The sequence below is a fragment of the Mytilus californianus genome, unplaced genomic scaffold, assembly GCF_021869535.1.
Source record: "Mytilus californianus isolate M0D057914Y unplaced genomic scaffold, xbMytCali1.0.p SCAF_1, whole genome shotgun sequence".
NCBI classification, from domain to species: domain Eukaryota; kingdom Metazoa; phylum Mollusca; class Bivalvia; order Mytilida; family Mytilidae; genus Mytilus; species Mytilus californianus.
Window position 1 is genome coordinate 24321773 of NW_026262581.1, and position 15518 is coordinate 24337290.

Below are 15518 nucleotides of genomic sequence, written 5' to 3' on the forward strand. Positions count from 1 at the left end.
AATATCAAACAAAAGAATTAAGTTTTTCTTTTTGTCTCATTCTTTTGCATTTTGTGTGTGTAGGCTATTCATATTTTCAGAATCTGACAGAATTACTTGTAATTCAATTGTTTTTACACTAAATTAAAATAGCATATTGTCCATTACTTTTTCATTACAATAATAGAAAATTAAAGATTGAAGACAGAACTTGCCTAATTAAGTATAAGTATTATCATTTAAGCTACATGTACATTCATCATCAACTTATAAAGTATTATTTTCACATCCAACTGGTCTCTATTTCACAGGTTATCAGACTATACTGCAGAGAATGTGCTTCACAGCTACAGTATCCGCTTCTAGTACAAAGAAAGACAAGCAAGAGGATATGGCCGAGTCAGGTGACCTTGGACCAGGATTTGACCTTGGGTTTATCAGTCATGCTCAGTACGACACATCATTGAACCATGATGTGGTCAGATCAATGTTACTGTGTGGATCATGGATTGGTAGACTGAACAGACTACATACGTACTTAGCCAGTAATCTCTCAGTTTATAGTGCCACCTGTTGTGGAATTTATCCACCACCAATGCTGACCTTACCTGTACCAGCACTACCCAAAATGGACTTAGAGGTCATTTGTAGGTCGTATTCTCAAAACCAGACCAACCCAGGAGATACAGATCAATCCATTCCACTGGCAATCACTGCTGATCCAGGCAAACCCCTTCCACCTCCTGGTACTAACATGGAACCATACATGCCAAGTGATAAACCTGTGACTTCACCTACAGAGCCACAGGTGGCACTGCAGTTCTATCAACCATCTTTGGAAGAAAATGACCCACTGAATCCAGATGCTAAAGGACCCGACTCCAAGGTGTTGTTGTTGTATGCCCTTTTTAAGAAATCAACACTCCCTACTGTACAAGGATTACAATGGATATCTATGGCACAACTTAATGATCTTCATGACAGGTAAGTAGTCATACTATATATGGATTAATAAATTTTGGCAGATATCAATTTTGTGCATTAAGGATATTTTGCAATTTCGTGGATATTTGAATTCATGGTTTTGCCAAAGTCTGCATACAAGTCTATAGAAAATTTGTATTTCCTTGATCATTTAAATTCATTGTTTGCCTATATCCACAAAATCCACAAAAATTGGTATCCAACAAATAATTATAATAAATCCACAAAAATCCATTTGAATTTAATAGTAAATAACCAATAATTGATTTATTTAATTTTCCATAATTCTTTGTTTATATAATTTTTTTTTCCATACTTTTTATTTTTGATAAATGTTTCTTCATTCATTCATAAATAGTTTTAAATAAAAGGTTTGATTAATTATGATTTCAGATTTACTTCATGTTATATAGATTTGTCAATGACTACAAGAAAGAATGCTTATAATTGCAGCAACAAATATTATACCATTAATAACTTTTGATGAGGTTGATACAATAATTTATCATCCCTAGAGATGTGATATTCACTGAGATCAATGGCCGACGGTGAATGTTGTATCTCTGGGGTTGATAAATCATTGTATCAACCTCATCAAAAGTCAACAATTGTTTTATTATATATTTTTTTTATCCATCTCCAATTTTCTTGTATTTGTTCAAGATATTTAACTGCTCCTTGTTTTTGAACTAAATATATGTTATTTGCTTTGGTAATTGCTAACTTTTATATTTATTTTTTTACTCCTGGTATCTATGATGATTTTATTTATTTATAAGTTGAAATATTCATTCTATAAAACTCACTCAAATAAATAAACACTGAAAAAAGAAGAAGATAAAATAGAATTTGTATTAGGTCTTAAACTGATATCAATGACGTTGCCTTGAAAATGAACTATTTAGGTACATGTTAGCTGTTCAAAATCTTATATTAACCTTGGTGCATTTAATGTTATATCAAAGAAGATTCCCTCTGCTTTTAGCCAATGAGAGAAGAGAAAGTTTATAGTCATTTAATAATATGTTCTAATGTTGATTTGCATTCATGATACTGTTAAGTGGGAAATTTTCTTGAGGGGTTTAATTTTTCTAAATTTTTTATTTAAGTTGAAATTGTTGAAAATATCAACTGACACAGTTGGAAATTGGGACTGTGGGATGAACCCACTTTTTTATCATATAATTCTAATAGATAATTCTTGTGAGCTTACCTGATAGTTCATTTGATTGTACCATTTATTATTGATGCTTTTATAATAGGCTTGCAGTATTGGGTCAGAGAGGGGAAATTTCCCTTCAAGAGAAACAAAAGAAAGAACCAGTTGCTCCATCACCAACACCATCTACCAAGGCCAAGAAAACACAGAGGATAAAAGCATTGTCTCCTAAAGTACAGAGGGATGAACAATTAGAGGTACCTTTTTAGGGATTATCTTTAAATGTACAAATTTAAGGTAGCAATATGAGCCCAAAGTTAACCATTTAAAGACCTCCTAGTTAATTATTATTGTAGTTACTTTGATAACTGTCTTAGTTTATGTATTATTGTCCGCAGGACTAACTGATAGATTTCCTGAGCATTTTGAACACTTTTAGCTTGTCTCCTATATTTCATGAGTTATTTACATTTAAAAAAAAGAGATGATTGTGTATTTTTTTTTTTTAGATATACTACCAGCATTTTCAACAAAGAACATATATAAGCACATGATTCATTTTTTCAATAAGCCCGTAAATTCCTTTCCTTAGTTTTATTACACTTCAATAAACCATGCTAAAGGAACTACTTTCAAATTGGTTACCTATGTAAATACTGTGTCAATTTCATAGTGATTTATGCATGCACAATATACATTAATAGAATCCTGGGGTTCCAAAGAAAGGGAAATTTAGATAGAAATAAAAGTATATGTGTTCAAAATTATAAGGATTTAACATATTTTTAGAGGTAATTGATGTCTAAACTTGGTAAATGACCCACAAACTTTATTTAAAAGTAAAAAAATTCAATTAACTTTTTGATTGCATTGCCCCAGTTTACTCATCAATGACCTCTAGAAAAAAATTGTTTAACCTTGAAATAGATTTGTATTGTTTTTTCCCTCTTTTTTCAGACTTTATTGATGCAGTGTATCACTGATGTAATGTCACTACTAGGAATGGTATCAGAACCAGAGCCTAGTAGCTTACCTACTGATGTAAGTATCATATTTTATCATGTCAATGAATGGCCTGTTGGTGTTCCATTTCACACATTAAACAGTCACTATGTTCATGTTTTTAATTTAAAAAAACTCAAATTTTAATTTGTTATTTCAAATGAAATCTTATGGAGAATACAATTTTTTTCTTCAATTTTTCTAGTGTAGTCCCCGTAAACATTTTCTAACAGAAAAATCTTTTAAAAATATCACCTTTCACATTTATCAATTTTTTTTCAAAAATTTCAATGTCTTATAGACTTAAGTGATTTGTAAATATCTTTTATCGCTATTTTGTCAAATTTTGTTTGATCTGTTTTTGTGATTATTTTCCATATCATGCAACTCGATTTTGGATTTTCTTACTTGAGTAGAAAGAGAATATGACGTCATAAACCTATGTCGTTGACTTTGCCTAGGAAAATAGCAATAAACAAATTATTAATTGTCTTTCAAACTATCACCCTTCAAAGGGATTGTAGCCTAGATACCCTCTCTTGTTTGAGGAACTATCAATAATCTAAATTCAACACCCAAGTATGATTTATTACATAAGGAAACTATTTTGTTCAGACATAATGAAATTGATTATAAGTTCAGTAATGTAATTTTTATTCCAAAATGAAATAATGTCTTACAGAAAAAGTCTAAAAAAAAGGTAAATGTATGATAATGTATTCTTGCGTAATTTTTACATTGCAAATTATGTTCTCATTTTTAAATAGAATTTATCAAATATTGTACATTTTATATCTTTTTTTAGATGTTAAAATGCAATTTAATAAATAATGTAGAGCATTTATATTTTATTTAAATTCATCCTACACTTTATTAAGAAACACTTCACGTTTGATATAATTAAAAAAAATGCACAATGCACTGTAATTTACCCAACTTTCACACACTGCTTTAAAACACAACCCAAGTAGTAATATCCTTTTCTTTTAATGCTTGTTTTTCAAAACATTGTATTAAATGCTGTTTGATAATTTTTTATTTGTGACAATTATTTCTACACCACAATTCTTTGTAGACACAAACCTTTCCAGCTTATTGAGAGATCCAATGTATGAAAAGCATTACAGGGGCTGATCCAGCAATTTTCAAAAGGGAGGTTCCAACTACATGTCCCCATTCAAATGCATTGATCATCAAAAAAAGGGGGGATTCCAACCCCCGGAACCCCCCCCCCTTTCTTGGATCCGCCACTGCATTAAATTAACATCATAATTATTTTCAGTTTATTTTGAGAATTGAATTATTATATAAAGAACTTTTGATTTACACCCCAATTAGACATGTATGAAATCACAATATTAACACATTAGGGCTGATTTCAGCTACCACCCAAAACTGCACCAGAGTTTTACCCACATACTCCTATAAAATCAAGAACAATGTCGAGCGTAATGTCAAAACGTTCAAGGTCAGACATTACTTCTGCTCGGATGGTAAGACATTCTGACTTTAGAAAACAGGTAGGAGGGCAAAAGTATAAACATTTCAGTATACAGTACACATATGGGTTTAGTTGATAATCACTCTTGCTGGTGGTTTTTCACTCAGAATCGGTGATTGTAAGTGATTTCCTCTAAATTGTATTTAATCTATGTAAAAAACTATAAGAGGTAGACCTAAGGTAAAAGGGATACAACTCTTAGAAATCAATTGTATGTTTAGGTCAACCATTTTTGTAATTACATTATAAGATTCTTAGTAGCACAGATTATTTTACTTCTGTTTCACATAAGTGCTTTAAAATCATTGATTATACTTGCTATGACAGAACGCATTACTGATCCACAAAGAATTATCTCCTTTAATTTTGGCTTATCTCCTCAAAGAAATGACCTGTAAGTCAGAGTGTTACTTTTTTGAAATCATTAGTAAACACACTGTTTGTCTCAACACCAGCAAGAGTGATGTTCATCTGAATTGCTTTTTTAGGTGTACTGTATAGTATCATTAGCCTAGTTACTTTTCTACATTAGAGGGCAATAGGTGCATGTCTTTTCTGCAAAACAGTTACTTTAATTTTTTTCTCTTGTTTTTTTTTTCTTATGCAGTATCAAAGTAAAAATATAGAAAAACTTCTGAGTTCAGTCTAAATATATACAATAAAAACAGCCATACAGTAGATTAACAGCAGTTCTAAATATATGAACGTTAAACTAACAGTATCTTATTTTATCTAATATTTATTATATCTCCATTGCAATTTCATTCATTACTTGTCTCTCCGCCCAGATCATTTGTTAGGGTGTGGAATTCATAGTTTTTTGTTTTACTTTGTAAGTTTTTTTTTCCAGATTTAGGACAGTCAATTCTTGGTAGAAAATATTTTGTACCCACTGAACATCCAATTTTTTATTACTTATTACTCAGCTACTGTGTTAAGAAATGATTTGATATTTGACCCTGGACTGTATAATATAGAGTTGTTCCTTATGAATGATTTTCAGATCAGCTGTGCAGCCATTTTCTATTTTAACATTCTTATTATACAGAGTATTGAAGTTTTAATACACCTTACTAGCTTCTGTGTTGAAAATGATTTGAGATTTGGTCTACAAGAAATCAGTTTGGTTTGACACTGTATAATGTTGAGTTGTTCCTTGTCAATGATTTTTCAGATCTGCCTAGCTTGCGTCCATTTTCTATTTTCTACTTTACATTTTTAGTATACAGAGTATAGACTGAAGTTTTGTTACATATTTCTAGCTTCTGTGTTGAATAATGATTTGATAGTTGCTCTACAAGTTATAATTGTGTTGAAATATACCATGTTAGTGATTTTAAGATCTGCTGGGCAGTCACTTCCTGTTTGAAATTATTTTGAACTTTTATATATAGATATAAAAAGATGTGGTATGAGTGCCAATGAGACGACTCTCCATCCAAGTCACAATTTGTAAAAGTAAACCATTATAGGTCAAAGTGTGTACCCACTAAGCATTGATTTTTGTCAGTGTCTAGTAAAGAGTAAGGGTTTTTACTTGGCACACAATCATGTGCAATATCTTTATGCTTTCATAGTTATAGTGATATATTCTCAGTCTATGCTTTGTTAGAAAAAAATTAAGTAGTAGAAATGATAATAATAGTAATCGTAATTATACCAATAGACATAATAACAATTTTTTATGTTTTAATGAACGATAGTAAACTATCATTGATTGTTGGCATAATTCAATGTTAAATCACAACTGAATAATATTTAGGGACTGAAATCAGTCATTGTACTGTCAGAAAAATTGTTCTTTTTATTTTTACTCTTAAATCTGAGATTGATGCTGGCAAATTATTGTGATTGTAATTTTACAAGTGTAAAATTTCTGACAAAAAGTTATGTTTTGAAAATTTAATTTTTGTATTTTTTTTCCATGAACTTACCGCCTCTTTACAAACCTATATGCGATTAAACTTGTTAAAAAATCCTCTATTATAAGTAAATTTTATCTCTTGATAAACAGTTGACATAGTTTCTTATCTTTAAATTACAGATTCCATTTGAGGTCAGCAAGATGAACATCAGGTCCTTGGAAAACTTATTTGACCCAAGCTTTGGTGCCTTGATAAGCGGAGGTGAAATGGTCAAATGGCTGCTGAAGATAGTGCACACATCTGATACATCACTGAGTAAAGAGTCAACCAAAGATACGGCAGCATCTTCACCAACAAAAGAACCGACCAAAGAGTCTCTCCGAGAGAGTACTACAACAACAAATTAATTCTATAAATAGACCTTCAGTACTTTGATACTTTTACTGCCACATGGTGTTAAGAATTTTTTTTTAGACATATCATTCTTTATGACTGTTACATTTGGTTTAAAATCATTTTTGAATATGAGTGATTTATTTCATTGTTGTCACCTAAGTTATTTTTAAATTAAGATTTATTTGTTATTTTTAGCTCACCTGGCCCGAAGGGCCAAGTGAGCTTTTCTCATCACTTGGCGTCCGTCGTCCGGCGTCGTCCGTCGTCGGCGTTAACTTTTTACATTTTGAACTTCTTCTAAAGAACCACTGAATGGAATAAAACCAAACATGGCATGAATGTTCCTTATGAGGTGCTGACCAAGTGTTGTTACTTTGTAGCCGATCCATCATCCAAGATGGCCGCCAGCGGGGGACTTAGTTTAACATAGGACCCTATGGGAAATGCATACAAATGACTTCTTTTAGAGAACCACTGAATGGAATGAAACCAAACATGGCATGAATGTTCCTTATGAGGTGCTGACCAAGTGTTGTTACTTTGTAGCCGATCCATCATCCAAGATGGCCGCCAGCGGGGGACTTAGTTTAACATAGGACCCTATGGGAAATGCATACAAATGACTTCTTTTAGAGAACCACTGAATGGAATGAAACCAAACATGGCATGAATGTTCCTTATGAGGTGCTGACCAAGTGTTGTTACTTTGTAGCCGATCCATCATCCAAGATGGCCGCCAGCGGGGGACTTAGTTTAACATAGGACCCTATGGGAAATGCATACAAATGACTTCTTTTAGAGAACCACTGAATGGAATGAAACCAAACATGGCATGAATGTTCCTTATGAGGTGCTGACCAAGTGTTGTTACTTTGTAGCCGATCCATCATCAAAGATGGCCGCCAGCGGGGGACTTAGTTTAACATAGGACCCTATGGGAAATGCATACAAATGACTTCTTTTAGAGAACCACTGAATGGAATGAAACCAAACATGGCATGAATGTTCCTTATGAGGTGCTCACCAAGTGTTGTTACTTTGTAGCCGATCCATCATCCAAGATGGCCGCCAGCGGGGGACTTAGTTTAACATAGGACCCTATGGGAAATGCATACAAATGACTTCTTTTAGAGAACCACTGAATGGAATAAAACCAAACATGGCATGAATGTTCCTTATGAGGTGCTGACCATGTGTTGTTACTTTGTAGCCGATCCATCATCCAAGATGGCCGCCATCTGGGAACTTAGTTTAACATAGGACCCTATGGGAAATACATACAAATGTCTTCTTTTAGAGAACCACTGAATGGAATGAAACCAAACATGGCATGTATGTTCCTTATGAGGTGCTGACCAAGTGTTGTTACTTTGTAGCCGATCCATCATCCAAGATGGCCGCCAGCGGGGGACTTAGTTTAACATGGGACCCTATGGGAAATACATACAATGTCTTCTTTTAGAGAACCACTGAATGGAATGGAACCAAACATGGCATGAATGTTCCTTATGAGATGCTGACCAAGTGTTGTTACTTTGCAGTCGGTCCATCATCCAAGATGGCCGCCAGCGGGGGACTTAGTTTAACATAGGACCCTATGGGAAATACATACAAATGTCTTCTTTTAGAGAACCACTGAATGGAATGAAACCAAACATGGCATGAATGTTCCTTATGAGGTGCTGACCAAGTGTTGTTACTTTGCAGTCGGTCCATTATCCAAGATGGCCGACAGCAGGGGACTTATTTTAACATAGGACCTATGGGAAATACATACAAATGTCTTCTTTAATAGAACCACTGAATGGAATGAAACCAAACATGGCATGAATCTTCCTTATGAGATGCTGACCAAGTGTTGTTACTTTGTAGCGGATCCATCATCCAAGATGGCCGCCAGCGGGGGACTTAGTTTTACATAGGACCCTTTGGGAAATACATAAAAATGTCTTCTTTTAGAGAACCAATAAATGGAATGGAACCAAACATGGCATGAATGTTCCTTATGAGATGTTGACCAAGTGTTGTTACTTTGCAGTCGGTCCATCATCCAAGATGGCCGCCAGCGGGGGGACTTAGTTGAACATAAGACCCTATGGGAAATACATACAAAAGTCTTCTTTTAGAGAACCACTGAATGGAATGAAACAAAACATGGCATGAATGTTCCTTATAAGGTGCCGACCAAGTGTTGTTACTTTGCAGCCGATCCATCATCCAAGATGGCTGCCAGTGGGTGACTTAGTTTAACATAGGACCCTACTGGAAATACATACAAAATGTCTTCTTTTAGAGAACAGTTGAATGGAATGAAACCAAACATGGCATGAATGTTCCTTATAAGGTGCTGACCAAGTGTTGTTACTTTGCAGCCGATCCATCATCCAAGATGGCTGCCAGTGGGTGACTTAGTTTAACATAGGACCCTACTGGAAATACATACAAAATGTCTTCTTTTAGAGAATCACTGAATGGAATGAAACCAAACATGGCATGAATGTTCCTAATGAGGTGCTGACCAAGTGTTGTTACTTTGCAGTCGGTCCATCATCCAAGATGGCCGACAGCGGGGGACTTAGTTTAACATAGGACCCTATGGGAAATACATACAATTGTCTTCTTTTAGAGAACCACTGAATGGAATGGAACCAAACATGGCATATATGTTCCTTATGAGTTGCTGACCAAGTGTTGTTACTTTGCAGTTGATCCATCATCCAAGATGGCTGCTAAGGGGGGGGGGCTTAGTTTAACATAGGACCCTATGGGAAATACATACAAATGTCTACTTTTAGAGTACCACTGAATGGAATGAAACCAAACATGGCATGAATGTTCCTTATGAAGTGCTGACCAAGTGTTGCTACTTTGTTGCCGATTTACTGTTCAAGATGGCCACCAGGATATTTTATTAAATAACGGGACCAATATTAATCAAAATTTGGCCTCAATCATTATTTGGGTATCTGTTATGATTTTTATCTATCTTTACATGATTTCTAAAACCAAAGTAGAGTCAGGTGAGCGACACAGGCTCTTGAGAGCCTCTAGTTTTCTTTTAAAACAAATTGGACAAAAACATAAGAATGCATCAATTTTAAAAACAAAAACTCCTCAAAGTGTAACTCTAATCACAATAACATAACAAAATTGATGATTTAATGCATATAAACAGACTTCTTTTTTGGATAAGTCAGAAGAATTGAATTGATTTTTTTAAAGATTTCAGTCTGAAACAATTGCCTATTCATCTTTATAATACCAAAATATCTTAAAAGAAGATATAAGCAATACCTTATCTCATAAAAGGTTTTTTCTTCAATTGATATAGATGTTAGGCATTAAAGTCATTTGTAAGTAATGTAAAAAAAAGTAAAAAAGATAAATTGAAAAATGCTCTTTTACATTTATTTTATGTCCGTCCTTACAGACATTGCATTTGCATTCCAATATAATGATAATCTGTGATATTTACACTAATTTATTTTATTATATTTTTGTAATTTATATACTTTTTATTACTTTGTTTACTTGCAGAGCAAGTATTTAATTGCAGTTAGGACACACTTTTGTGTGCTGTTGTTTATATTGTTCAAAGAGGTATTTTATTAAATATTTGAGTATCACATTAAATTATTTGCAGTTCTATCTATTGTTGTTTGTATTTTATCTAGGAACAAAGTCTGAATAGCCTGTATGAATTGGAAGAAATTAGATAACAACTTTGAATAATTATCAAAATAATCAACATGCAGTTTTCAATTATTAGAAGTTTCCCATAACTGTATATTAAGTGCAATGAAGAAAGTAGAGGATCTTTAACCAGCAATAAAAAAAAAACCGAAATATTGATGAAAAAAGTTAATGGTTTAATCTTCTTTAACATAGCTATGGAAAAAAAAGAGACAGAAAACATTTTGGTTATTAAAAATTCAATTCCCAGCACCAAGGTATTCAGAATTTGTGTTCATATAAAATTGCCATAATCCTGTGTGATCCACGAATGTCAGATTGACAGTCAAAACTTACTTAAAGAATGTCACATATGATGTATTGCCTACAGATATAGAGAGAAGAACAAAGAAACATGTAATAAGTCGTAGACATTACCAATGCTTTTTGTCTTGCCTGTGACAAAGTTATCAAGGCAGGACTTGGCGATTCTAGATTCCCTTTGTGATGGCATAACTATTTTTAGACATCAACAATTTCAGGGAATTTTAATGAGGGCAGATGCTTAAAATGAGAACACTAAAGAGGTTTGAGTAGCATTATTTATAAATTAGAACTTATTATGACATTATGTTGAACTTTTTCAAATGTTGCAACAATAATAATAACTTTGTATGAACATTCGAGATATTATTTCAGTTAACATCCTAATGGAAATAAATCCTAGAACCCTTCGTAAAAACCTGATATATATAACATAGACCACAACAATGGAATTCAGACTCGATAATACAAAATAGGGGATGTGGCATAATTGGCAATGACCAAATGACATAGATGTTAGCAACTATAGGTCACTGCACGGCCTTCAACAATGAGCAAAACCCATAGCAAGCTATAAAAGACCCCAATATAATAAAACTCAAAACAAATTTTAATGAGAAAACCAACGGCCTAATTTATTTACAAAAGAACAAACAAAAAACAAATATAATATACAGCTACGAATGAAAACCACTGAATTAAAGGCTCCTGACTTGAGACAGGCACATACAAAATGTGACAGGGTGGAACATGCTTTTGGTCGCCAAACATTTTCCCTATCCTGGGACAGTGGTGTAACAGCACAATATAAGAACAAACTATAAAAATAAGTTGAAAAAGTCTTGACTCATCAGATGAATACAAAGCACAAAATACAATTAACAAAAAAAACTAAAGACACAAAGTAAGATAAGACCTTTATTGGATGTAAAGATTGTTTTTGTCCTTCTTTTTGTCACATTATAAGTAACCAATGATTACACTTAACATATACTAGAAAAATAAATCTTCGTAATAAGTACACGTCTTTCTTTAATATAACTTTAGTAAACCTATAATCTATAAAAACCCAAAGAAATATTCCTTGAGGAATCAAAAGTATTTCTCTTTTTTAAAACCACAATTAATAGAGATGACTCGGGTCTATTATTTGGTTGAATGACATACTGGTATTGGTAAATTCAATTCAAAGTTTTATTTAAATTCGATATTCAGTAAACTACATAAGCACAAGCTCTAGTGAGCTTTTCAAATCGACTGAATAACAAAATATATACACACATACACAAAAGTCACGAAAATAACACAATAAGAACTCAAGCCAAATCAAACTATAAGGTTTACAGATTGTTTTTATATTCTGATTTACACCATTGATCAGGTTTGGGGAGGGTTGAGAGTTCATAAACATGTAAAACACCGCCAGATTCTTTATTTGATTGTTTAAGGCCACGAAGCTGCAATGCAGTTATTGTTGTATATTACTGGTTGCCATCTGTTATTCTTTTTTCAATTGTTTCAAATGTTTGTCATACCTAAGACTTATTATCTTTCTTTACGGCATGGATTTGTTCATTGTAATAGGCCGCATAGTGAACTGCAAACTTTTTTCTGTGGTCTAGGGTTATTTGTCTCGTTGGCAAGCATACCACAACGCCTATTTTTATTTTTATTTTCATCATTATTTCAAAAGCATTCAGTCTGAATGAATCCAGCTTCAGTGTCAATGAATTCATTTAAAGCACATTAGTTGACATGATCAATTTAAATTTTTTTCCCCGAATATTTTGATATTGCTTCTCACTTTAGCTAATATAGTTATTTAAAAGTCATATTATAAATCCAATAAAAACAACCAATATTCTCGTGCAATGCTTTGTACATCTGAACCATAGCTGGTTATATTGTATTTATTTACCTTACATTGAACACTGCTTAAGCCTTTTTATAACGTTGAACAAAACACTTCAATCCACCATTTTCTACATAAGAAAATGCATGTACCAAGTCAGGAATAAGACAGTTGTTATTTATTCGTTTAATATGTTTGAGCTTTTGAATTTGCCATTTGATTAAGGACTTTCCTTTTTGAATTTTCCTCTGAGTTCAGTTTTTTTGTAATTTTACTTTTTTCTATACTAACCTGAAAATGGTTTCAAATATGTTCGAAATGTTTTATATGAACACAAACTTAAATGGTATGAATTATATAAACTTCTACATAGTCATTCGAATTTAAGTTAATACAAGACTTAGTGTAAATGTTTTATGCTTATGTAGAACTTTCAAACAAGCAAGTACAATTTAATTCAATATAATTTTTACTGAATGACACTATGAGTATTTCTGGAACTTATTTATACATGTTAAATACATGCACTGCGCACATTAACATTTAAAAATATAAAACAGTTGTGCTCATCAAAGTAATTTAGATCCACATGCAAACTATGTCGAAGAAACATATTTACGACCTTTGAAAAAGCGCAGATATGTAGTTGATAAGTAGTAATAATATGGTAAAATAAAATTGTATGCCTTATAAAAGCTACTATAACGAATGAGTCTATATCAATTCATCAGGACATTACCATTTTGCATGGATGTTCTTGTGGTCTGATGACTATTTACCTTTACCAAAGTTCATGATATAATATCAATATGAGACGATTGCAAATGTAATAGAATGTAAATCTTTAGTAAATACAGGTCTTTACAGTGTTTACATGGTTTACAAGATATTTAATACGATGTATAAAACGTTCACTGCATAAAGTGATAAAAAAAAAAAATTAAAACATAAAATATAAAATAAAAAACTATAAATATCTACTGGTCTGTTGTGCTATGGAATGACATGTGAATGATATAATAGCAGACAATCACAATACCGACGTACTGTTTACTCGAATGACCCGAGAACCTGACTGCTGACGAGTTAATTAAAAGAAATGACTGAGCTTGGCCGTTTTTTTATACGTCAACCAAAGCAACACTGATGCCCCTAACTCTCGATTTCGTATGTTTGGTTGGTCGGTGGCCGTTTGGCGGAAAATGTTTTAAGAAAGATGAGGGTACGCTAATCAAGGTAAGAAATTAGTTTAACAACGAGATAAAAAAACTCAAGAGGATTATGGAAAATGTTTTGCATTAGTTCCCTCATACATAATATTGAATTTAATTAATATCCGATTGCGGAGGAAAATATCTTTAAAAGCAGACAAACTCATACTTCCTTCCATTAGCCTTTCAACGAGAAAAAGTCTCAGCTGCAATATACTCAAGGCATCCTTGCTGGTTGGTACAGTATGCAGTCGACATCTAAATAACACTGTTGGGCATTATGATTTTCATTTCTCACAAAAAATCCATTACGTATGTCTTATAGAAATAAGAAGATGTGGTATGAGTGCCAATGAAACAACTCTCCATCCAAGTCACAATGTGTAAAAAGTAAACAATTATAGGTCAAAGTTTAGACTTCAAAACGGAGCCTAGGCTCATACCGAACAGCAAGATATAAAGGGCCCCAAAATGACTAAGTGTAAAACAATTTAAGCAGGAAAACCAACGGTCTAATCTATATTAAAAAAAAAACGAGATACACTTATGAACCACATCAACAAACGACATCCACTGAACAACAGGCTCCTGACTTAAGACAGGTGCAAACAAATGCAGCGGGTTTAAATGTTTTAACAGGCGCCAACCTGCACCCTTACCTGAAACAGTAGTGTAATATTATAACACAGAAAGACACACTATAAAGTATCAATTGAAATGGCTTAACTCGTTCAAAAAGACACATTAACAAAAGCAAGTAATTATACACTGAACAATCTATGATACAATATAAATACAATATTAATATAAAAGGGGGATGTTAAACAATGCTAAAAGACAACTCTCACCTGGGACAAAATGGCGTTAAATAATTTTGTTGTTAGGAATACGGAAATATTTATTACAAAATAGATAAATTTGTTGTTAATAGCACGAGTACAGAAGTGAAAATTTATCGTCATACTAAATACTTATCAAAGGCTGTTCATATCAAGAATAGTGAGACAAAATATAACACAAAATAAGTAAAAACAAAAATGCATATTAAAATTGTTTCAACAGGTCAAATTAACACAAAAGTACGACTTGAGAGTACTCGCAGTTACTGAAAGCTAGTTTTAGGCCAAAACAATTACAATATAAAATCGTGCACCAGAGACTTGTTTTCCAAATGGTATTTTCGTACGTCCTAGATATTTCTCACCTAAAATAATGCACCATCTTATTCATTAGTATTGCCATTTTTTCACTCTAGAATGGTTCATTTATTTCATACAATTTTTGTAAAAAATAATCTTAGTGGTTTTGATAAATAGTTTTCAGCCGAATAAGCCATTCTTCCACATAAACATGTTGGAGCAAGAGCACTCCCTGTTAATGAATTCTGAATATTGTGAATATTGTGAACAAACACGATCGGAACATATAAAATGAGATATGTAAACGCAACACGAGGGTCTAGAGAGTTCGTTACTACTGAGAAACTGGAAGTTGGTCATGGGAAATCTCAAATGTCAGAGATTCCCGTTTGAAGCTGTCCATCTGTGTCGATAACATATGCATGGAAAACAAC

General features: G+C 32.8%; 1 protein-coding gene across 16 annotated transcripts in view; it reads left to right on the plus strand.

Moving 5' to 3' along the window:
• The window catches only part of LOC127717605 (cilia- and flagella-associated protein 54-like), a 79110-nt gene extending 68576 nt beyond the window's left edge, over positions 1 to 10534 (plus strand). For 7 of the 16 annotated variants that reach the window (XM_052223315.1, XM_052223368.1, XM_052223377.1 and 4 more), the window contains 5 exons: positions 291 to 963; positions 2226 to 2379; positions 3080 to 3163; positions 4507 to 4644; positions 6670 to 10534. In XM_052223315.1, coding sequence (XP_052079275.1) covers positions 291 to 963; positions 2226 to 2379; positions 3080 to 3163; positions 4507 to 4644; positions 6670 to 6897 — 1277 coding nt within the window. In that variant the 3' untranslated portion in view covers positions 6898 to 10534. Of the gene's footprint in view, positions 1 to 290; positions 964 to 2225; positions 2380 to 3079; positions 3164 to 3806; positions 3825 to 4506; positions 4645 to 6669 lie in introns of all 16 variants that reach the window. The other 9 variants (XM_052223403.1, XM_052223411.1, XR_007989262.1 and 6 more) reach the window with 8 other exon arrangements.
• The last annotated feature ends 4984 nt before the right edge of the window (positions 10535 to 15518 follow it).